This window comes from Drosophila montana, unplaced genomic scaffold (genome assembly GCF_035044405.1).
Source record: "Drosophila montana isolate Dmon_TW-CO22-7 unplaced genomic scaffold, ASM3504440v1 contig_3833_1, whole genome shotgun sequence".
NCBI classification, from domain to species: Eukaryota; Metazoa; Arthropoda; class Insecta; order Diptera; family Drosophilidae; genus Drosophila; species Drosophila montana.
In genome coordinates, this window is record NW_026998704.1 from 2,193,622 (window position 1) to 2,218,360 (window position 24,739).

The 24,739-nt window shown below is 44.3% G+C and overlaps 1 protein-coding gene across 3 annotated transcripts; it reads right to left on the reverse strand.

The window, feature by feature from the left end:
• On the reverse strand, window positions 1-22,878 carry chn (charlatan). Of its 3 annotated transcripts, none has more exons than XM_064695734.1 (7): window positions 22,617-22,878; window positions 6,847-7,160; window positions 5,537-6,069; window positions 4,459-5,466; window positions 3,303-3,506; window positions 2,792-3,121; window positions 1-2,003 (listed from the first exon to the last, which is right to left on the reverse strand). In XM_064695734.1, the coding sequence occupies exons 2-7, from the start codon at window positions 7,063-7,065 to the stop codon at window positions 170-172; spliced, it is 4,128 nt and encodes a 1,375-aa protein (XP_064551804.1). In that variant the 5' UTR covers window positions 7,066-7,160; window positions 22,617-22,878; the 3' UTR covers window positions 1-169. The 3 variants fall into 3 exon arrangements, with proteins under 3 accessions (XP_064551804.1, XP_064551802.1, XP_064551805.1); XM_064695732.1 differs by lacking the exon at window positions 22,617-22,878 and adding an exon at window positions 16,753-17,054; XM_064695735.1 differs by lacking the exons at window positions 2,792-3,121; window positions 3,303-3,506; window positions 22,617-22,878 and adding an exon at window positions 16,753-17,053.
• Window positions 22,879-24,739: the final 1,861 nt, after the last annotated feature.

The following is a 24,739-nucleotide window of genomic DNA, read 5'->3' on the forward strand; positions in this document are numbered from 1 at the left end:
TTTAACAAATAAATGCAAATTTTTAATGAATTTTCAATGTTAACGCCTAATGCATAATAAATGTATATGGCAAGCAAAACATTTGCTAAAATAAATGAGAGAGTGTTTTCTCTAAACGAGAGAGAGAGAGAGAGTGAGAGTGATAGAGAGCTAAAAGTTTGTGTACGCTTTACAGTTTGGCATGCCTAAGCCGGCGATGCAGCTGTAAACTGTAGCGCCGCTCAAACCGTGCGCTGCACTGCCTACAATCGCGCGACGCGACCTTCAAAGCTCGATGCTTCCAAAACCGATGCAGCGCCAGAGAGCCAAGCGTGTGGTAGTTGAAGCTTATGCCGCCGCCATTGCGCCGCCGGCTGGCCGAGCAGCTGGCGCAGCCCAATCTCTGATGCACCAGCTTATTTAGATGCTTGTCCCGCAGCATGGCTACGACCACCTCGGGGGCGAGACGTATTTTCTTTGGCTGCGACTGTTTACGTGAGCTGCGTGCCGTCTCTGCCTCAGACTTTTTGCTGAAGTCCAGCGGCGCCGCTAAATATTCTTGCTTGCTAGCTGCATCGGCCAGCAGTGGCAGCAGCGTTGCCAGCTGATTCAAGGACTTGCGCGAGGCGTTAGCAGCGCTGCTGCAGGCGATGCTGTTGCTGTTGTTGTTGTTGGTATTGCTACTGTTGTTGAGAGCATTTTGATTTACTGCTGGTACTTTCTTGGGACTTTTGCGTGGTGCTGCCAGATCCAGCTGACGTTTGAGTAGCGACTGCGGCTGTGAAGCCGGCGCTGCTGTTGACTTTAACGGCGCACTGTTATTGCTGCTGCTGTTAGGCACCTTGGGCGTTATGGTAAGCGTGATGTCCTCCTTGTTGCGCAGATACTCTATGTACTCCTCGGTCTCGCTCAGTAGGCGTCGCCGCTTGCTGGGCGACAACGTTTGCTCACGTTCACGCTCTCGTTCCCGCTGCTGACCTGTTGTCGTTGCTGTTGGCAGCGCTGCTGCGGCAGCAGCCAGCATTAGGGGCGTCTCAGCTGCATAGTATTTGTTAATAATATCCTTAACATAATTCTGAAATTGTGTTCCAATGCGATTGAGATTCTGATATTCCATTTGTGTGAGAAAGGGTGTGTTGTTATTATTGTTGTTGTTGCTGCTGCTGTTCGGTGTTGCTGTTACTGCAGCCACTGCCGCAGCAGCAGCAGCAGTTGCTGCCGCCGTCGCTGCTGCGGCTGCCGCTGCTGTTGCCTCAGTGCTGCTGGTGTTGTTCTCTTTATCATCTTGACGATGATGCACGGCATTTCTGTGAGATTTCTCTTTGAAATAGCTGTTGTTGTTATTATTATTATTGTTATGGTTGTTGTTGTTTAGTTTATACGCGGGAGACGATTTAATAAGCTGCACTCGCTGCTGCTGCTGCTGTTGTTGTTGATTCTCTTGATCTTCGTCATACTCAATTTTGAGCTTTCGTTTGCTGGCGAGCAGCTCGATGGCCGTTTGTTCGTAGGCTGCTGCCTCCAGAAATGCCGTTGCCATCAACGCCTTGTTGCTCTGCTCTTTGTGCTCGCTCTCATCAGCAGCTCGCAAGCTTTTACCGTTGCTGTTGGCATGACGCGACAGTTTCATTGGTGAGGTTGCGCCCGACATGTTGTACTCATCACCCGAGTACGAGGATGACGATGCCGATGAGGGCGTATTCTCATCATCCTCTCCCGTCGAGTGTTGTCTGGCGCGTATCACGCCAAACTTTTGACGCTGTGCAATGTTGCTGCCGCCGGCGCCGCTGCTGCTGCCGTTGATGTTGCTGCTGCTGTTGGTGTTGCCGCTGTGATGGCCGCCCATGCTGCTCAGGCTGTGCAGTAGCGCAGCAGCCTCTCGTGTCGTCCATTGCGAAGGCAGTTTATTATTGAACAGGAGTTGATGATTAGCTGGTATTTTCAACTCGTGCACGCCTCCCGCTTTATGAAAATCCTGAGCGACCGAAGCTGTGTTGCGACTAATGGCGTCCATTTTTAGCAGACTGTAAGAGTGACAAAAAAACACATGAGATCAGATTGGGTCTTATTATGGGAGAATGGTAAAACAAAAGATAATGAGTAAAAATGTAAGTCAAAATAAACACAAAGTTTTATACACAAATTTAAACGCAGCAAACAAACGGAACAAAATTATGAATTTTGGCAACAGCGCATGGAAAAAAAATTTTTAATATAAATTCAACTTTTAATTTTACACCAAATAGGAGCCAAACTTGAAAGTTGACAACATTTTAAATTATATATTTAAATATACAGCAACAGAAGCATCGAAATAAATGATGAAATTTGGCAACAACGCATCAAGTTTGCAATTATAGTATAATTTTATGAAATTGTAAAATATAAATCATTAGAACAGCACAAATAACATCAAATAAAACAGTATGATGAAATTTGACAACAACGCAGGGGAAAATATAATTCATTAATTCAAATAACAAATAATATTCTGTATAATTTGAGAGCGATCAAATCAATAGGAATAAGGAAACAATATATACACATAAAATATTTATATGGAAAACCCAAACATAATTTCATTCTATCAATAAATATTTGAGTAAAATAATTCAAATAAATAGTGAAACGGTGAATATTGGCAGCAATGTAATTGTAAAAATACTAGCAAATGATAAAAGCAAAGAAGATTTAACGAAAATGTGAAAACTGGCAACAAGGCACAGGACAATACAAATGAAAAAGTTAACAAAGCAAAGGACAACACCAAGTTAATATTGATGACAACTGATGACTGTGGTGAGGCAAATACCGCGCATAGTCCTCCGGATCGCTGCCCTCGGCTTCGAGGTATTGAAATAAACGCTCCGAGCCGCGTTTCTGTGTGGCCGCATTCGGCAGGCTGCCGGTGAGCAGATCATGCGGTGGTATCAAAGACCCATTGGCACTGAGACGCCAGCCCACCATCGACGTGGGATTCACAATGATCTCCTGCAAGGGGCCGCCCGTGATATTGCCGCCGCCGCCGCCACCGCCTCCGCCGCTGCCTCCAGTCACACCCTCATTGGTGGTGGTGGTATAGATGGTAACGGCTCCACTGCCGCTCACATTGCCAACGGTTTGGCTACCGCCGCTCGACGAGCTGCAGCACGTTAAGTGTAGATCGTTGAGGTGGGGGCAGAGCGGTAAGTGTGGTAGTAGTAGTGTGGATCATAGTGGGGGCGAGAACGAGTTGAGAGAACAAGAACGAGGGTAGTAACTAGAGTTAGGAGCATTGTGCGCGCTTGGAGTAGGGGTAGGGGAAGGCGGTCTGAGAACGTTACCCAAAAGCATTGCCGGCATTGTGGAACGTGTTCAGCTGATTGTTGGCCACCAGCGTGTTGCCAATCGTTCGCAAGACATTCAAGTTCTGGCTATGTGTTGCATTGTTGCTGCCATTGTTGCCGCTGTTGTTGTTGTTTCCGCTGTTGTTGTTGTTGCCACCGTTGTTGCTGCTGCTGCTGCGCGCCGGACGATTATCGTGCGGACTGCGTAAGGTTTAAACAGAAACAAGTTGGGTTTTCAGCAAAAAGACGAGAGACAGACGATTGGGATGAATTAATTCACGCTCAAAGAGGACACATTATCTATCTCTAAACTTTATCGAAAATCTATCATATAATATGATATCTAAATGTGTTCCATTTGGAATGTTTCCGACTTCGACCTAACCTTTTAATTGCTTTATTCCATTCTATAATCAATAGATCGTATTTATAGATATTCATGGCATCGTATCCTAATTTCTATAATTCATAATCTATATTTGTGCCTAGTTTGAGTTCAGTTCCTCTCAAACTGCTTCTGTAAGTCTTAAATATTCCTATCATATAATATCTTAATATTATATATAATATTTAGACAAATAATATAATATATATATCTATAAAATAGAAGTTGAAATACTACAAAATCCAATTGTATCTAATCTAATTGTACAAGTTTTAAAAGGATACTAGTATCGACCTGAATCAAATATCTTTCGTACAATTCCGGATTAGAAATAGGTTAACGATTGTTAAGTTTGATTATTCTAATCTATAATCTGCAGATGTAATTCATAGATATTATGTCACATCTACCTTATCCGGATCATTATCTGCACCTACATTTTGATTTATTTTACAATGTATGGAAAAATGCTTTCTTTTATAAAGATAGTAGTTGCTTTTTAAAGGTGGGAAGAATGGAACTGTTATCGTACGAATACACACTCTTAATAAGAAAATTCTGTATCTCTTCTGCAGAATCGTTTTCTTTGGTACATTTGTCGTTCCATCATATCATATAATGATAAAGACTTTTGACTATTGGAATTTCTTCCAGGATTCAAATTAGATCTATAAGCACAGTTCTCTATCACAGCTTATGTATTTTCAGCTCAAAAAATAGAGAGAGAGAGAGAGAGAGAGAGAGAGCTAGATGGAGATGGTTACTTACTGCACATCACTCATGTGGGCCTGGAACTCCTCCTGCGTGTCAGCCAGATAGGAGCACTTGCTGCAGGCTCGCTTGTTGTGCACCTTGAGCACGTGGGTGGCGAGGCGCTCCGAGCGCGCCGCCTTGTAATCGCAGAGCAGGCAAACGAATGGCTTTGTGTGGGTGTTGAGATGGCGCTTGAGACCCCACTTGTCGGCGCCCGACCAGGGGCAATAGCAGCAGGTGAAGCGCTTCTCGCGCTTGGGCTTCAGCAGGCCAGAGCCGGCGGCGCTGCTGCTGCCGGAGCCGGAACTGGAGCTGGCCACCGGCTGCTGGGCGCTGTTCATGACGGCGCCCACATGCAGCGGCAGCACAGAGCCATCGTCCAGTTTCTCCTGCTTGAGCTGGGCCAGCGGCATGTCCGCAGCGGATGCCACCGCCTCGATGGTCTCCACAATGCTCATGCTGGTCGAGGTGGGATGTCGCTGTGCCTCCAGGAACGCATTGTCAATGTTGACGCCCGTTGCATTGATCGTCACATTGCCGCGTCCGCCGGCATGATGCGCACTGCCGCCTCCGCCGCCGCCGCCGGAGCCGCTGCCGGCAGGCACATGGCGTCGCGTCTTGTTGATGTCATACTGCAGCTCGCGATGCATGCGCAGAAAGTGCTTCTTGACGTGATCGGCGCGATTGAACTGCTTGAGGCAGGCATAGCACTGAAAGGGCTTCTCGTCCTTGTGGATGTTCTCGTGGCGTGTGTACAGATCCCGACGATCCGTTGAGTAGGGGCAATGGGTGCAGGCATAGCGCTTGACTATGTGCACACCATTGGCAGCTGCCGCGGCGGCGGCTGCCTGTGCTTGGGAGGATTTCTTGCGGCTGCCGCCGGACGAGTTGCTGCCGCCGCTGCTGCTGCTCGAATTGGTGGGCGCTGAGGTGGGCGTGGATTGGGCCAAATTCTGTGCCGCATTCGCCGATGTCGAGGGGCTGGCATAAATCAGCTCTGCCGCATGCTCCTGACGATGTTTTCTATTTTGAAAACCAAGCGATTGTTTTTATTTGCATTTATATTTATATATTCCATTCGATAGCTACTCACTTGGACTTGGGCGTGCTCTGATGCTGCTGCTGCTGTTGTTGCTGCTGCTGTTGTTGTTGTTGCTGCTGCTGCTGCTGTTGCTGCTGCTGACTGACGTGCGCATAGCTCTGCAGCTTGCCGCCCGTGGTCCACTGGACCAGCTGCGGCTGCTGCTGCTCGGCTGCGGCGCTTTCCTGCGTCCAGCGCTGCTGCTGCTCGCCGGCCTTCAACAGGCCCGCCTGGCCGGCGGCAAAGCCGTTCTGCATGAGCGCTGCCAGGCCGAAAGCCGTGCTCAGATGATCCTCGGACTTGAAGCTGCCCACGGCGGCGACGCTGGGCGCCGGCACCACTGAGGCGCCGCTGCCGCTCGCGCTGACTACCACAGAGTTACCCGACTCTGATTGTTGCTGCTGCTGCTGTTGCTGCTGTTGTTGTTGTTGTTGTTGCTGGATTACATTGGCCTGGGTTGTGGCCACGTTGTTGCCGCTGCCACCGCCCGCAGCACCACTTGCTTCGTATTCAATGCTGGGCGCTGCGGTGCGATCGATTTGTTGCTGTCAAAATAATCGATTATAAAACATTACGTTATAATTAAACAAATATATTGCATTTGTTATATGTGTTTGCTAGCTGATATGATTCGGATTAAATTTATTTCGGTTGTTATGCAAAATCGCAAAAATATATCTACAACTAATTGTTGAGTAATTCTTTAAAAAACTTTGTAATTCATTCGAAGGAAACTCGAAAATATTTTGATATCGATTTATAAATGTAATTATTATAGTTAATCATCGATCGTACCTTACTGAGTCAACTCAAATGATTTCTAAGATTTCACGTTTTTAAAGGCATAACACTAAATTTAGAAATTTATACCTAAAACAATTTATCTAATTAATAGTTCATTATTAAATTTCTAGAGATTGATGACTTTATCGACACCATTTTTATTATTATTTAATTTGAGTCGTATTTTATTGATAATATATAAAATCATAGGTAAATAAGTTTCAGTGGAACTCAGTTTCAATGACATTGAACCACTGTAAGCAAATTAAATTGATATTTGTAAAGATATGGATTGACTAATTGCTGATAATTAACAATATAAACTATTAAGTATTTAATCTCAATTTAATAATTTTGTTCGAATAGGTTTCACTAAAAAGTGAATCACTATCAACTATTCCAACTATTCAAAATTGATTCATTGATAATTCCGAGCTAATAAAATATTGTTTTCAATTTGGTTTTAGTAGCAATTGCTAAGCCAAGTTGCCAAATGAGTGCTTCATTCGTTCATTGATTCAATTTATTGATAGACTTACCAAATTCGTAAACGAGCGCTGCTCGCCCTCGGGCACCGCAGTGGGTCCGCTGGTGGCCACCTGAGCCACCGGAGTGCCGAGCGTGTGCAAGCCGTTGCCGGTCTCCTCGCCGTATAGTTTGCGTGTGATTTCCTTGAACATATCTTCATATGTGGCCTCAACATGTGAGGACTGTGCGCTCGCTGGGTTGCATCCTGTCGCCGGGATTAGTGTTGCCATTGCTGCGACTGTTTGGCCTTGGCTTGCGGGCGCGGTGCACCAAAATTGCAGCGACTGCTTCTCTCGCTGATGCCTCCACGTAAGCGCTTTGAAAACTGCAATCGAAACGGAGAAAATGTGTCAGATGGAGCGAGAGAGAGAGAGAGAGACAGAGAGAGAGAGAGAGAGAGTATTCTAAGTTAGTCAGTGTGTCTAAGCTAAACGCACATTCACATCCGGCACACAAAATACCCAAAGCCCCCAATCGACGTCAATTCTGGGAATTGGCTGTTGACACACCGCGAACCTGCCTGCCTTGGGCCCTAGCAATGGGGGAGGACACGCGGGGGTTTTCGACTGCTGCTGCTGCCGCTGCTGCTGCTGCTGGCGACGTTTGCGCAGCATCAGCTGAGTCAGCGTCAGCGCAGGCGCAAGCAGCGAGTTTGAGCACACATTTTGTTTACGACTTTTTTATTCACCACTTGTTTGACTGGCGACAAGAGTGTCGAAAATGGTTTTTATATAAGTGCAATTTTGTGAATGGGATATATTGGGGCTTCTTCCTACTTAAATTTACACTCTATATGTAATAAACATTTTAAATATTTCATAAAAATTATTATAATGTATAAGCCTTTTGATTTCTTCTGCTAATCAAAAACATTTTCGACACTTTTGTAACCTGCCAATTCAGGTTGAGCGCGAATCGTGTGTTGTGCTGCATGCATTAATAAAATTACGACAACATCTTCAGAAGCAACAACGACACCAACAACAACAGACGTCTTTTGCATGCCAGGTACAAAGAACCCCATTGAGAAGGCAACGCGCCCAAAATCTTTGCAACTTGCAGAACGGACTCCTAAGCGCATCTCATAAAAATGCAATACAAATTGCCAGCAACAACAACACAAATTGTTGGCGTTGTAATTTTTGCGGCACGTTTGTTGTTTTTGGTGGGTGGCTTCTTGTTGTTGTTGGTGTTGTTGCTGTTGGCCCACATGTTGCTGGTGGCTGCGCCTCATTTTTCAAGTGAGATGCTGACACACAACAACAACACGCAAATCATTTGTGGGGCGACAAAATTGTTGGTGTTGGTTTTTGTTATGGGCATGGGACATGGGCACGTTTCGATGGCCCAGAGCCAACACAGCCGGAGCCACCCACCCACGCCTAGGCCCAGGCCCATGCCGAATATGGGCGAGGGGCCGACCCGGTGGGGAGTGGTGTGTGTGTGTGTATGTGTATGCATATGGATGTGTGTAAGGAATGGAAGAATTGTTGGCTTTTGTATGTGACCGTACCGAAGCGTGTTTTCTTTCGTTTCTTTTCGGCTCATATTTCGTATGGGTATTTTTGTTGTTGACTCTTTTTTTGCATATTTGATTTTATGCTTCGTGTGCTTTTTACAGTTGTTGCCCACACTTTGCGCCATTGGGGGCGTTTGTGTCTTCTTCTTCTTCTTGCTTATTTCATTCGTTTCTTTGCTTTGCTTCGCTTTTGCTTTTGGCGGCTGTGAGTTTAGTTTGTTGGGTATGTCTGCGCCTGCGGATCTCAGCGCCCTACCCCTCCCCACCCACTCTCTTTGATTGACTCGCTGCGTGTGGTTTTTCAAGCCAAGGGCATTGTTATTGTTATTGTTATTATTGTTGTTGTTGGGTGGGACTTGACTTTGTCTCAGCTCAAGATCAACCTAACTAAAACGACGCATATACCAACATATGTGTACATATGTGTGTGAATATATATATGTTATACATATATTTTCATACATACATGCGTTGAACATACATATATACATTTAATTTAATTAAATTTTAATTTAAAGGATACTTTCGCGACATATGCGATGAAATTTAAGTTTGGCTACATTTACATAACTGTATTATCGTTTTTGCCTTCTAAACTCTTTAAATTGCAAATTTTCAAATTGTTTTGCAAACTACATGTATTTTTAAAAGTTCCCGAAAGCACAGTCCGATAAGGAAGGGCCAACGATGGGGTCAACTTTTGTGGGCGAGCGATAGACTCACAAACACACGACAACAACAACAAAATGTCATGCGTTGCCAGCAACAAAAACAACAACAACAGCAGAAGCGTGTGTGGGTGCTTGGTTGGGGCCAGGCACAGTAACAACAACAACATCCGCTTTGCTAATAGCAGGCAGCAAAAAACAAAAACACAAAACAGAAAAAAACCCAGAGACAGAAAACGACGCCGTCGAACGGGCGCGTCAGCGAGTGGGCTGAAAATGGGCGCAACAGTCGTCGCCGCTAGCAGCAGCAGCAACAACAAAATCAATTTACAACAACTCTAACACGCGCACCATCAAGAACAAATACAACGATCCGTCGCCGTCAGCGTCGCCGCCTGTGGTGGGTGTGCAAAAACCGACATCAGCTTTGGCAGCCACAGCAGCAGCAACGCCGCCGCCGCCGCAATGACAGCGCGATTTGGGGGAGTCAACGAGAGTGAAAGAGCGGGCGAGAGCCCCAGAGAGCACAAACCGGTTGGCAGCTGAACATAAAAAAATGCCGGTTGGAGATCTTTTGCTTTAGTAATAATTGAGTGAGAGCAAAACAGCGCAAAGAGAGTAAAAGCATGACAGGGCGCACGTCTTCCGATCGTCGCTCTTTTTGTCCAGCTGTCGGCTGGTGTCTTTCGTTTTGCAGATGCCGCCGGACGATTGACTGTTAACGGTAAACGCATTATTGGGTGGCTTCTCTTCAAATATGGCAGCAGCTCCAATTGCTGTTGCTGTTTGTTTTTTTTTCCTTCTTTTTTCGCTGATAATATTCGTCAGAATTGCGTTGCGTGTGCTACATGTGTATGTGTTAATGTATGTATGTGTATTTGTATACTACCCGTTAGGGGGCGGGCGTCAAAGCGCTAAATTGCCATGTGGAGAAGCAAAGCCATAGTTTTGAGTGTGTGCTGCGTGCGCAGTTAAATATATGTATGTATGAATGTACATATGCACATATATATATATATGTATATACATAGACATTTTAACACCCGTGGGCCGAGCCGACCCGATGGCAGCTCAGGGTGAGCCACAACATTACTAAAAGCTGTTGTTGTTGCGGTGAACGGTGAAAGGCCAAGAGACGAGACAAGGGGAGTGGAGTGGAGATGAGAGGAGGGCGGCAACAGAGAACGAGCAATGGGCAATGGACAACGGGCAGCACACGGCTCACAGGCACCACAGCGGCAGCAGCAGCAGCTAATGACATGTTAACGCCAAGCAGCAGCCGTCTGTCGTTTCCAAAGCCACACGCAGTTATTAAAAAGCGCTTTTGCTTGATGGTGTGCACAGTGGGGCAAGCTAATTGTTAGGGCGGCGCCTTGCCAAATGTAACTAATCGACTAAATTGAAAAGCACATGCAATGTGTGCAAGTTAAACATACGCACATTTAAAAATGTATACATATTTATTAAAATATTATATTGGCTTCGAACTCATTCTAATGAAAATTCTTTTCAGAAGTTTTTCACTGTAATTGAAAATGCACCTTCTTGGGTATAATTTACGAATTCGAATTAATTTTCTATATTATAAAAGATTGAAGATCTCCCCAAGGGAGAAAATATTTGATTGCAACTTTTTATCTTACAACTGATCAACTAAACTTAATTTCAAATATAATTTTAGAATCATTTAATCTGTGTTATTTTAATAAGCCTAAACAAAATAAAATTCATCATTTTAAGTTCTTAAGATTTGCAGCTTCTTGTACCACTGTGCCGCGACTCTATCTGGCATTAGCAGCGTGATACGTCGATACACACTAGCATCAAAGACAACAACCACAACAACATGTTGCTAAAATGGGTGGGTGGGTGTCTAACAGCTGTTGTGTCCAGCTAAACTCAACGATCGGTCGAACGACAGCTAAATAAAATCTTCAGTTTATATGCGAGCGAGCAGCAATAACAACAACAACAACAACAACAACGAAACCAACAGCACAATCAGCAGCCGGGAACGTAACGATAAATGATTTTCTTGGCAGCGCTTCGCTGCTTCACACGCCTACGCAGCAGCAGCGTCAGCAGCAGCAGCGCATGCGTGTGGGCTGTCGATTGCATTGGTGTTGTTGCGTGGGTCCATTTCAGAGGGAGAGTGGGGTTGGCACAACAAATTTGACAAAAATAAAATATATACAAAATAGCAAAACATACATATATATAAAATATATGTATACACTTATGTGTATGTGTGCAGCTAATATGTAAGCGCTGCGTTTACGATTTTTTTTTTTACATTTTTGCACTTTTGGCAGCTGCGCAGCAGACATCCGCCAGCGTTGCTTTGGGCAGCAGCTCTGCGGGCGCTGTATGTGTGTGTGTATGTGAGTGTCTGTGAAGGCGCAGAGGGCAGCAGCAGCAGTAACAGCAGCTTTATATGGGCGGCAGGTGGTAATTTTTGTGGCCAGTCGAAGACAACAACAACAACAGCAAAACGATGCGACGGCAGCTGCTGCTGCTGCTGCTTTTTTTTGGCGTCTTCTTTTTGAGCTGAGCTTTGGGCAAGACGTAGGACAGACAACAAAGCAATGAGCGCAGCGCTCTAAAGCTGGTTTCTTTGTGTGTGTGCGAGTGTATGTGTGTGTGTGTATACATATATATGCATGTATGTATGTCTGTCTGTTTGTTGCTTTTGGGTGGTGCTGGTGGCATTGCCTTGTGGGCGTTTGCAGCAGCAACAACAACAGCAACAACAACAACAGCAGCAGCAGCAACAACATTCACCGGAGCAACATTCACAGCAGCAACATCTTCAAGGGCAGCCATCAGTTAAGTTCAGTTGGGTTCGATTCGGGCCAAGTCATATAGCATTTAGCCGTCTCTCTGACTTCAGCTTTTGGCTATGCTTATTATTATTGCTGTTGCTGTCGTTGTTGTTATTGTTGCTGTTGTCGCTTTGCTGGCAGCTGTTGGCAGGTGCGCGCCCTCATAAAACGTTGTCGAACGACCCAAAATGCAGGCGCTGCCACTCTTGCGGCTGCTGTTGCTGCTGCTGCTGCACATGCGCTGGCAGCAAGAAAAAATGGCGACGTTTGCGTCTGGCGTCCCTCTTTCAAGTGTCAGTTGCACCCTACTCCTCCTCCTTGTCCTCCTCCTTCTCCTCCCCGGGCCAGTGAGCCAGAGCCAGAGCCTGAGCCTGAGCCTGCGTTTTCTTATGAAATCTTTGCCTTTTACTTGAAATGCTGCCCAAGCAACATGTGCACCGATCCTGAGCTCTGACTGCCTGTCTTTCGATCTGTGCCCCTCTGGGGCAGGGTAGAAATTTATGCAGTTGCTTCATTTTAGGGGTGGTTTTTCATACGTACAGCCTGTCGGCTCTAGGGTTGCCGAGCAGGTTGCAGCTGCCGCCAGAGGGAGACTCCTTTCCAGCCTGTTGCTCGACTCTGGCATGTTCGGCACTTGCGCTTAGGGGTTGAGCATAACCAGCTGACAAGTGGATAAGCCAGGTTAGAAGGGATGACCAATTATGCTATATACATATATAGTGTATACATATACATATATATATTAATGAAATACATCTGCGATTTGTTACACCTGACAGACCCTCTGCACTTAATTTAGCAGCAGCGAGTTCGAAATTATAAATTCCTATTTAATGTTTAAATTTCGACAGGGATTAAATGTGGGAGATTTTTCCCGAAGGATTGTTTCTGGAACATTGTTTCGTTTATTTAAGAATTGTGTCGTTTTTAAATATTCTTTAACACTTTTATAAAAACCATATTATTCCAAGTTAAAGCGACAGTTATCTTATTTATGATTTTTAATTTTGCAACATGGCAAAAATGAATGTTACTTAAATGACACATTTGTCTTTAATTATTGTTTAAAGGACATCAAGTCATCAAAACTGATTCCTAATGAAATTAGATTAGCAGTCAATGCATTGATATGATCATGGTTGTTCTTTTGTAGGTTCCATTGGGATACATAGAGTTGACACTGATCTAGGGTTGATGTTCGCCCAGGTTGTCCAGCAGTGCGTTTGACTACATACATACATACATATGTATATGTGTGTATATTTATTTATCCGTTTGTATGTATAAGTATGTGCTCTAAACCCAGCCCAAAATTCGACGTTGAGTTGTTGACGCTGGACGCCTCTTAAAAATAACAACGACAACAACAACAACAGCAGCAACAGAAGAAGCAGCAGCAGGCATTCACACACACACCGACACACAGACACAGACACAGACGCAGACGCACACGCTCGTCACACAGACTCCGACAGAAAAAGACCCAATAATGAAATTTCACAACAACCTTCGTCGACGTTTCGTGTGTGTGTTTTTTTTGTTTTTGGTTTTTGGGCCGTTCCAACGTTGAATATTGAAAAACGGTTGAGGTTTTAGGCAAATTGTAGTAGGAGGAGGCGATGGCGATGCGCCGGCAGCATTGCGAGGCCCCGGCCTCAGCCTCAGCCCCGTCCGCAGTCGCTGCCCCATAGAATGAGGCAGCGAAACGCAGATAATGATGATCACAAAGCACAAAGCAGCGACGGGGACTGAAGACGAGTTTCTCGTTTTCGGGCCACGCCAGCGAAGAGACAGGCCCGATAAAACGAGCAAACCCAACCAAACCAAACCAAAATATAATCAAGCCAAGAGCTGCTAACCCCTCCCCCTACACAGAGGGACTGAGCTCAGGGCCCAGACCCAGGCCCAACCCAGGTTTGAAAGCGGCGAATGGTCCACAAGTGAAATGAAATGAAATCCTACGCAATGGGGTGGCTGCTGGTTGTTGGTTGGAAAGGGGACGCGACTCGGAGACGCCACAGGTAAAAAGTAGAAACCTTGAAAGCCGCAAAACAAACAGCTGCTGCTGTTGCTGCTGCTACGGAACAGGTAAACTCTCTCGGGCAGGTAACTTGCATGAGCCAGGACGGGTCGGGGGAGGCGAGGACGCTGTAACAGGAAATTCCTATGTGATTTTTGGTGAGATTGTTGCTCACTGGGGTCGGACGGTCGGTCGGTCGGTCGTCTGGTCGATTTGTCGGTCGGTGCAACGAGCAACCCTCTTGGCAGGCAGGTAACCGATTGTCGATTGCCGATCGTCCCGTTGTCTTTCCGCATGCCACCCTCCCCTAAAGATCGACGGCCATGCCCCGACGGGAAGTGCGTAATTTAGTTTGTGAAGTTTGCGCTGGCTGCGTTTTGGGGTCGCGCCTTTGTTCATGGGAACTTGAACTTAAATGAGCCGCAGAGGGAGCGATTGCGGGTGTGTGTGTGTGTGGGTTGGTCGTTTTAGATGGGGTGCGTCGCTATACACAGAGAGAGATACCGTACGATAGGCAGTTGTCTAATTGGCAAGCGGTACGACAAGAAATTCGGCCATTGTGTAGATTCTGAGGGGTCCGGAAAGCATGTAAGAGATTGCCAGTACATTCCTTTAAAGCTTTAATCGGGAAATATACTCTTAATTTCGCACTTTAATCTACAAACTTCCCCCCTTAGAAAAAGCTCAGCTTATGGAAATTGACTGATCGCCCGCTGCTCTTTTTAGTTCTGATAATTCAGCCTTCAGCACAATAGGATATTGAATTCTGAATTTCCCATTGGCAAAGGGAATCGTTGTAGATAAGTTCAGTCTTAATCTAAGAGCGAAAATCCCCGCGGCAAAGCTCAAAACTGAACCGTTTTAAGACGAGTCATATTTAAGAGACGCGAATTTGACTCTTTAATTAAGCTTACATAAATCTCTTTATATGTATGTGTAACCAAAACCGATCGCCGCATTGACAACTCCTTGCTTGAAATGATGAAAGCGCAGCAAAAACTGTTAAAGTAAACGAAGAGGAGACGACGCTGCATAAACAACAAAATGTGAGCAACAACAACAAATTATAGAGGGCCGAATTGTGTGGGGGCGGCAACGTAGGCAGCAACCAAGCAAAGCAAAACCGAAGCGAAGCGAACGAACGCGATGAGGGCGAGGTGAAGAGTACATAATGCAAAAGTCGTCGTTGGGTGGGTGTAAGAAATTCGTCAGAAGTCGCAGTTAGCAGGCGGCAGGCAGAGGCGAAACTGCAGGCAGCAAACGGCAGTGGGCAAGCAAAGAATTTGTGTGATAAACTAACAGAAGGGTGTGAAGGCAAAAAATAAAATAAAATAAAACTGAAAACGAGGGCCGAGGGCCGCTGTTTAGGCAGTGGACGCCAAAATAAAAACCTAAAAAAATCAACATACGAAACAGCAGGCGGTAGAAGCAGACGACGGGCGACGGTCAGTCGCGTCGCTCGCTGAGCGAGAGAGAGAGAGAGCACCGAAAGTCGGGAGTTGAGCCAAGCGAGGCGGCAATTAAAGAGCGCAACGGCTACGCGACAAGGCAAAAGAATAAATAGGGCTGAGGTAGGCGTCGCGTCGCGTCGCGTCGCGTCGTTCGCCCCGGGGGAAACGGGCAGGCAAGATTTTAAAACATCACCCACTCACACAAGACCGTGTGTGCGTATGAGTGTGTGAGAGTGTGTGTGTGTATGTTTGAGTTGAATGCGTTGCGCATTTGGTAAAGAGAAACACGAGAGCAGTCAGCGGATGAAAAGAAAGTAGGATAATGTAGGCGCAGGGTTGCCAGGCCACATTAAAAAAAACCGAAGCTACAAGTGTGCGTGTGCGTGTGAGACGGAAAGAGGGCGGTAGGCAGACAGACAGTCAGTGTGGGAGAGGGAGGAGGAAGAGTGTAGGCAACACACGCAAGCTGTCAAGGATGTTGTTGCCGCTGCCGCTGCCGCTGCTAGTGGTGGTGGTGGGTTTCACATCATTCATTATCGTTGCCCCTTGCAGCGCGGCGTCGCGACTGCGCCAAGCGAGGGAGGGCCAACTGCGATGGCGACTGCGGCTCGGTTTTCATGGTATTTGGGTACGTGTGTGTGCTGGCATCTCTTTTGTGATTGCCACAGGCGGGCCCCGACCCAAGGCACGAAAGGGGTGCCCACTCTTCGCGGGCATTCTTTTTTTTTTTTTTTTTTGGGAGTGTTGTGTGAGTGTTGGTGCGTTTTTTGGGCGTTGGAGTGGCTGTTTTTTTTTTTTTGAGTCTGTGTATAATTGGAAATTGGGTAACCGGTTTGTGCGCCGCCAGCTACCTGTGGGTTGTGGTTGTTAGCTGTGGCCTTCGGAATGATTTTTGTCGATGAGTCTATGTAATGTATGCAAGTGTGTGCGTCGGTGCCTATGTGTGTGTGTGTGTCTGTTAGCCACATGGGTTCTGAGCGGTAACATGTGTCCACGGAAGATTCGAGGGGGGTTGGACAGACAAACCTTAGCAGCGATAATTTCTTAAAAGAAGAAATATTAATATTTAAATTTAGTGGCATCCTGGCAAAAAAGATGACCCAAATCAAATCCAAATTATTATATCTATATATCTAAATATGAATGCATCTATCTAAGATTAACGGTATACTCCATTCTGCCCAATCGTCGAAATTATATTTTAATTTATGTATGGCCACTTTAATGCACTTTAATTTTCATTCGCATTTCGAAAAGTCTGGCAACGTCCTTAAATAAATCTGCGCCCTTGAAATTTGAGCGTATTTTAATTGATACGAGAAACACACACACAACGCAATGGCACAAAAATCGTATAATCGAATTATGTATTTACATATGTTGATCCCCAAATCAACTATAAATCCGCGCTTTATCTATATACATAAACATATGTACCTTTTACTGTTAGCAATTAGTCTCTGTATTCTTCGGCCCTTAAGCCATTTCCATTTGTTGTACAGCGTCCTTTTGTTGATGTTGTTTTTGCACTTGTTATTCGCACTATTTGTTCTCTTTTTTGAGAGTATGCAATCAATTGCATTTAGGCACAATTAATTGTGCACTTTAATTAATCAAACACTAGCCAAAAATCTTAGAAAACACGCGCCGCCGGCCGATATAAAAATTGTTTGTTGTTGCTGCTGATGCATGCGATGCGAGCAAACGAACCGAACGCCACGAAAAATTCCAACAGACTGCGAGAGCGTCACCGACACCAGGCAAAATGTGGGAGAGAAGCATGGAACGATGACGCAGCCAGCTGCTGCTGAAACGACCGCGCTCGACAGCGTCAGTGGCGTCGCACAGTGGGCTAAGTCAACAGTATGAAAATTAATTTCCTAGATTTAAAATTGTCGGTGTCGTCGGAAGAAAAATTTGCAACGCTGCCTGTGGTAATTAAAAGGTTATGGCTGTTATTTCAAACTTAGGGTAATCGGTATTCTATGAATGACAAATTTCAATAAATGCAAACATTTTTGGTGTCAAGTAGACATTTGAACAAATGCTTTCAGTCCACTGTGCACAGCCGCCAGGGGGCCCAAGCAGCCACCTTATACAGCGAATGATCGAATAAAAGAGAAATTGCAACAAACAATCGACGAAGTCGCCGGCGTCTCTGTCTCTGTTGGCGTCAGCAGCAGGCAAGGCACGGCAAGGCAAGCCACCCGCTCATTCACGTTTTAGCTGTTGTTGTGTGGGCCACAGTGAGAGCGCCAGTGAGCGAGAGTGGGAGCGCGGTAGAGTTAACATTGTTGTTGTTTTTTGCGTAGGGTGGGTTGGCTTGTAGAATTTCTGGACAGCGTTGTTGTTGGTGCTGCTGCCGCTGCCACTGCCGATATAGCGACAGCGCTGTCGCGCAGAAGCAGGTCAGTTTGTGTGGCGTCCGCTGCGCAACTTGATTTTTGTTGCTGTGTTTTTATGCGCGGCCGTCGGCGTCGGCGGGTTGACGGTTGGTAATGATCTTCGTGCATGTGGGTTGCTGCTTGTGGCTGTTTTTGTTGCTGTTACTGTTGGCGGCGTCGTCTACGGGGGACGATTGACTGTTGCGTTCATTAGCGTGGCCGCGGCTTTTTTGGGCTCGTTTCCGAGGAGGTGCTGATACATAGTCCAGGTAGACACAATACATGGTTGTCTGCGTGTGGATATGTATGTACATAAGGTTGGGCAGGTAGTTGGCAGCTGGGTGGCGCTGGCTGCAGCGTGGGCAGCAGCTCTCGAATTGAGGTTAGGTTGAAGTAAGCCAATGAACAAAACTCAGCTTTAACATTCTGTCAATGCTATGCAAATTGCATGACTCACATGGGAAATACCTCAATAGTGCAATGCTGCACTCGACAGCAACTACAACGAAATCGCGAGCAGCGCGGCAAGCCAATGAAATTGAAAGTTTAACGCAATCTGAATGGCTGCAATGAAGATGCTGCAAATAATGCAGCGCTGCGACTGCGCTAGTGCGCAGCGCAGAAAAAGTGTTGTTGTTCCTTGTAGCGGAAAGTTACGGTTCTTGTTATTGTTGTTTTTATCAGAATGAAGCGATGTGAGTGCATCAATGATTGAGGACTATGGGCTTAAATGCATACGGATGTGCGTGAATATAAAACAGTTAAATGAACTCATGGGTGCCCTACCGAAAATGTATGTATGTTTAATGATTGTTATGATAATATATTAATACTCATATTGATAATGTATACATATATAAATAGCTAAATAATTTAAACTTTGAAAGGAAATTGAAGGATTTGAATACTTTCTAGACTTGAATCTAAAACTCGTATATTACAAGAATCATCTGCATTAATTTATTATTTTTATTATTTGAATTTTAATAAGCTCCTATTAGGAAACTTATAGAACAATAAATAGTATTAAAGTAAAAAAAGATATCTATTTTTTTTATATATTTCTAGGCTCATTGAACTACGGCAAGTTAATCAAAAATAACGCGCGCTTTCCATTTCGTTTACAATCCGATCAAATTGAATATATCCTTTCTTTTCCCTTTTTGTTATCTATCTCAGCAACCGGCCGTACGAATCGGAAATGCCTTCAGTGCAGCGCATTGCACCAGATTGCAGATCACAGGCAAAACAAAACAGGTTACTCAGTGAAATGGAGCACCCTACTTTTAAGCTTCATTGCCACTCAAGTGGCGAGTGGCGAGCGGATGACGCGACCGTTGCAAAGGAGCAGCCAGCGAACCGGTTTGCAGCAGCCCTAACGAGACCGATTCAAACATGTGGCCCACTGGCCAAGGCGACACAGCCGATCGAAAACGAAGTCGAGCGATGCCAAACGAACCTCGGCGCGCATTGAAGGGCGATATCACAGCTGTTGCACTTGTCGGGTGCACCATGCTAATCTTTTTTTGGCCGTCCTTTTGCTCGTACGCATTTGTGATATAACGAAAGCTGCGTAATGAGCAAAGGCAATTACAAAACGCCAGAGCAACACATGGCTTCGACCTCCGAGGAAACCTGTTGCCCCGTTGAGAAGCCCTTCTTCTTCTCTGGGAGAAAGTGTCGCTGACTAGGGCTTCACTTATAAAGGCGCCAGCTCAGACCACGAAATCCCTGAGCATGGAGCGACTCGATTCTTTCCCGATTGTCACGATTTGCCTGCACTTTGTCACGTCTCATTTAACAATATATAAAAAAAAAAAGATGGAGTGACATTCAAGAGGGGCCAAACCTGACCCTCTCGCCAAGGCAACAACAACAACAACAACACAAACAACGGCTCAGACAATAGCCAGAGGGTGGCTTGCGATCGCTCAGCGCTCACACATATTCAATATGGCGTCGCGTGGGTCGGCAACGGGTCCGGGTCCGGGCGCGGGCGCGGGCGCGGGTACGGCTAGGGTAACGCATGCGCAATTTGCCGACTACAAAAACTTGGAAACGTGGGCGTGGGTGGGCCGACCATCTATTCATGTCTGTCTGTATGTCTGTCTATCTGTGTGTCTGTGCGTCTGTGTGTGTGCGAGGTGGTTGGATACAGTCCCCGCCATACGCTTTTGCGGTTGGGCTGTGCTCGCTTGTGAGTCACGGGTTTCTGGGCTATGGGTGCTTTCTTGTTTTTGTTAGTGGGTAACTCTGGTGCCAGGTCAAACTGGAATTTGATCAACAGGAAATGGTCGCTAGTTTGGATGCAACTTCTCTCGAAATAAAGCAATTTCAGGCATATTTGTTTTTTAACAAATTTCCCAGAAAAATAATGCGCATACTTAAATGAAAGCAACATATAAACATATGCAAGATATATATTTTAATTGAAATGCTGATCAAGTATCAGACAATATCGACTTTATATAGTAATAAAGACTTGACTTTTGGGAAACCATATTCACATCGAGAAATCCTTTAAACTGCTAATAAGCCTTGCACAATAAATATTTCTTAGACATAATATCCCATTTTCGACAGACAATATAGTGTGGTACTGTATGTACCATGCTGAGAGTTCCCTAAGAAGCTATACCCTATAATATTTAAAACTATATCATATTAAAATTAGATTTTGCAGATATGTGAGAAGAGTGAAAATATCTTGGAAAACAGAATATTTCGTATGGCAGTTATATGAAAATTTGGTCCGATGTTGATAAGATTTGGCACATATATGAGGAGACAGACGGATGCATGGACATGTCTTTTATTAACTCGGCTGTTAATGCCGTTTTAGAATATATATATACTCTATAAGCTCGGAGAAGTCTTCTTCTATGCGTTAGACATTTCATGACAAACTTGTAATAGCCTCTAAAAGTGAATACAAATATCGTTAATCTTCTGATACTTTGGTATGGAATTAACATGCAAACTGAAATATACAAAAATATCTCTAAATTCTAATGGAGCAGTAAAAGAGTTAGGGATATAGGTTTTATATAGTAGCTGGAGGAAATCTGCATAAAAGCTTGTTGAATGGTGGGGAAACATAGAGTAGAAAATATCTAATGTGTTTATTAGTCTTAGATAATGCAATCTGTAGGACTTGCACACGAGGATATAACGAATGTGGAGCTTAAATTAGTTGAAATATACCAACTGACATTTCAGACCCAATCGTGTGCAAAAGTGCATTAGAAATGTTTATTAGAAATGTACAAAAACAAAATAATCCTTTACCCATTAGGTTAGTTCTTTGATATGAAACATAAGTCGTCGCTCAGATTGTAATTAAATTTGCGCAAGGTATAAAGTCATCGACAGACTTTTGATGCATTTGAAATGCACACAAATTATACACAATTTCCCAAACCAATAACTTTTATGTATGCATGCACATATAGAAAAAGTTTCTCGATATATATACTTATATAGATAGATATATGTAAATGCATGTATATTCATAATCCCTTGCATGCAATACAAATGCATAAAGCTTTGCATTTTATATAACGTATAAATCATGTACATACATATGTAATGTACTAATAAAACCCTCAGCTCACACACACACGAAATTCGCCCCTCCCGCCCCTCACCCCCTCGACGTTTGTTAGCATTGCCTAGCAACAATAAAATCCAGAAAGAAGTTTAGTTTTACAAAATGCAGGAGCATAAATAACAAAATACAAATTATATAATAAAAACAGACACACACACAACTGTCAATTCGCACACGCACACACACACACACGCACACATGTGCATATGCCGCATATGTTGCATAAAAAGCAAAAGCACAAAAACCATATGCAAAGAACGCCCAACTACGCCCACAAAAGCCAAAGAGTCTGTGCGAGCGAGCGAGAGAGAGAGAGCGAGCGAGCGAGTGTGAGAAAAAGACAGAGCAATGCAATTGCATTTGAGAACGCAGCTGAGCTGGGAGAGGAGAGGAATTGAAACTATGTGACACTATGCGCGCAAAGAGAGAACGGGCAGTCGAAAATACAAAGCTCTCGCACTCTCTTTCCCTCTCTTTTTCTTTCGCTCTCTCTCTCTCTCACTCTGATTTCAAAACTGCAACAATTCCTTTGCAGTTTTTTGATGCGTTGGAGTAGCTTCCGGGGGGGGAGAGCTGGCTGAACCAAAAATTGTTATAGACACAAAATTTATGATATGCGCCGCCTGGTGGTAGGAAAAACCACCACCCAACCCAGTGCGAAAAGTCGCTCGCTTGTAGTTTTCAAATGCCAAAGCAGCCGAAGCTTCAAATTCGTTGTGTGTGCGTGTCTGTGTGCGTGTGTGGGTGGGTGTGAGTGTGTGCATTGTTTTGGGGGTTGGTATTTTTGCTGCATAGAGCGCCTGCTCCAATACCAATACCAATGACAAAAACATAGCAATTGTTTCCATGTGGAGAAAGTATTGATGATGGAAAAATAGAAGTTGGCGCTTTTTAGCTGTGGGGGTTGTTTGGAGCCCGACAATAGTTTGCTGCTGTTGCTCTTCGGGATGGCGGGGTGTTTCTCTGGAAAAAGTGCATACTGAAAAATATACGCACACAGACAGGCAATACGCTCGCACTCACACGCACACACACACACACACACAAACGCAGTGCGGAAAAATCAATAAATCATTTGTTGGAAAATTTTTTAATTGCCCTCACGAATAGATTTTTACATAAAGCCCCATTAAACGCCCCTTAAAGTTTGTTTTTTTTAATTAGCCACTCTGTTTAAAATACATATGGTTAATATTTACGCCTCTTTTTGAATTCCTTAGCATATGCAGTTATCATGTAACGGCATTCGCACACATTAACAGAGCAGATTTAAAAACTATTGCATACTTTCATGCGCTGCAACTTACCAACATGTTCGCTGTGATTTTCGCGGCCAGCTCGGAAGTATGCAACACAATTTCACGTCAACGAGCGCCCACAGCGCGCACAGCCCAGCTTTTGGGAATCCTTTACACTGTGTTCTTCCTTTATTTCTTGTTGTTCTTTGACTTGGTTACGCACTGCACTTTGAACATTTTACCGTTTGATTGCTTAGCGCTTTTTGACGTTTTGACGTTTGGCGACACAATGGGCTTTTACAACTAACCTCATCAACACTCACACACTGAATGAATTGTTGTAACTGAATGAATGGGAGTGGAAGCTATATAGCTGCTCCTAGAATGCAAAGTGGCGACTGACGAGCGACTTTTGTGCCAGCCCTGGCGTCGGTGCCGACGTTGAAGGCGGCGCACTCCCCGCCCCTTTACGCACCGCACGGTCGACAGTCGACAATTTAACCTTTATTTGCTTTGCAATCGTTAGTCTGTGTTTTGTTTTTGCGGCTGCAGCGTTTTTGCTGTTGTTGCCGCGCCGATTGCCAGTCGCGCAATAATTGCGCTCCGAGCTGTGCAGTCGTACAGAAAGCTTCCTGTTTATAACGCACCGTGTTGTAGCTCTTGTTGTTGTTGCCCTCACAAAAAAGCGCGCGCATTCCAGAGCTCTCCCACACGCATAACAAGCGAGCGATTTCGTTTTATCTCTCTCTCTCTCGCTCTCTCTATTTCGTTCTCTTTCGTTTGGCTCTCTGACTGGCTCACCCCATGGCCGCCATGTTTATTTACAAAAAGATTACCGTTATTTTTGCGCTGTTATCAAGGGTATTTGAGAGTTATTGACGGCTTTGTTCATTTTTATATATTAAATGTTACGTTTTTAATTGTAGCATAATATATACATTTTAATACTTTTAATAATTAAAATTGTTTAATTAAAAAAAAAAACCTATCCAAATAATTCAAATTCGAAAATAATCACTAATCAGAATAGTGTTTTTTAATTTAGTTAAATATGCAATTAAAACTAAAAATAAAAAAATTAGAATAAACCATTGTCAAATGAGTCATTCAAGTGCCGCAAAAGTCAAGAATTTAGGCTCGAGTATCAACCTAATTTAGCTGCAGGTCACTGAAGTTGGGCACATTTGTGAGCTTGAAAAATGTATTACTTAACTTGATACTAATCAATATTAACAAATATTCAACAGTTTTTCTTGTGGCTTAAAAACTGCTTAATTTTAAATTGCGCGCCTTTATAGCCAAGTATGGCAGCCCTGCACATTCATTGTGTAGCGCTGCCACACTGATAGCCAAGACAGCCACCAGTTGCATATTGTTAGTATGCTGCTTGCTATGACACTCAAACTGCTTATTAGACGTTATAAATTTGAAAATTTTTGCACAAAAATATGAAGAAAATGTAGAATATTGCAGAACAAATTAAAGTTTTTCTAGCTTGTTTAAAGTTGGATACATGTGTACAGGTGTTTGCCGTGCAAATGTATCTCAAGTATCTGCGCACCAAGCTCTTACCACTAGGAGCTGACTTTCTTGTTTTTAATTTTTAGGATATAAAGTTTTAATCAAATTGCATATGTGACCATAAACACGCGCACACACACACAGACACACGCACACAAGTATATGGACAGGCAACGGCAATCGAGCCACCGCCCAACCCACCCCCCGCCAAGTGGCGCCCCGCTAGTAACCTAATTTTGCAGCCTGTTGGGGGTTATTTTGTTTCTTCTTCTTTATGCTCATTTTTGTTTCTTTATTTTTGGAGTATTTTCTGCAACGTCAACTGTCTCGAAAAGTTTTTAATCATCGTCACCAGGCGGCAAATTTGAGATTTTTTTTTTCCAGCCTTTTTGTTTTTTCTGTTTTTTTCTGTTTTTTTTTTGTGGTACTTAAGATTTCCATATACAATCAAGTGTTGGTTTAATTTTCTTGTTGTCTTTGTTTGGACTGTTTTTTTTGTTGTTGTCGCCATTTTCGCTGCTGTTGTTGTTGTTGTTGTTGCTGGCCCCGATTTTTGTTTCACAAGCGTTGCAACATTATTTTTTTATTTTTTGCTGCCAACAAATTCAATGCAATTAAAAACAATTCATAATACGCTGCGGTTGCTCTTGCTGTTGTTTTTGCTTTTCCGC

Bases quoted from the DNA above. Each gene is read 5' to 3' on its own strand.
- chn (XM_064695734.1), bottom strand. From the start codon at position 7,065: ATGGCAACACTAATCCCGGCGACAGGATGCAACCCAGCGAGCGCACAG. The intron at 5,467-5,536 runs GTGAGTAGCTAT...TTTTCAAAATAG, and splicing joins CAGAGCACGCCCAAGTCCAA to AAAACATCGTCAGGAGCATG. The intron at 3,507-4,458 runs GTAAGTAACCAT...AACCTTACGCAG, and splicing joins GCCCACATGAGTGATGTGCA to TCCGCACGATAATCGTCCGG.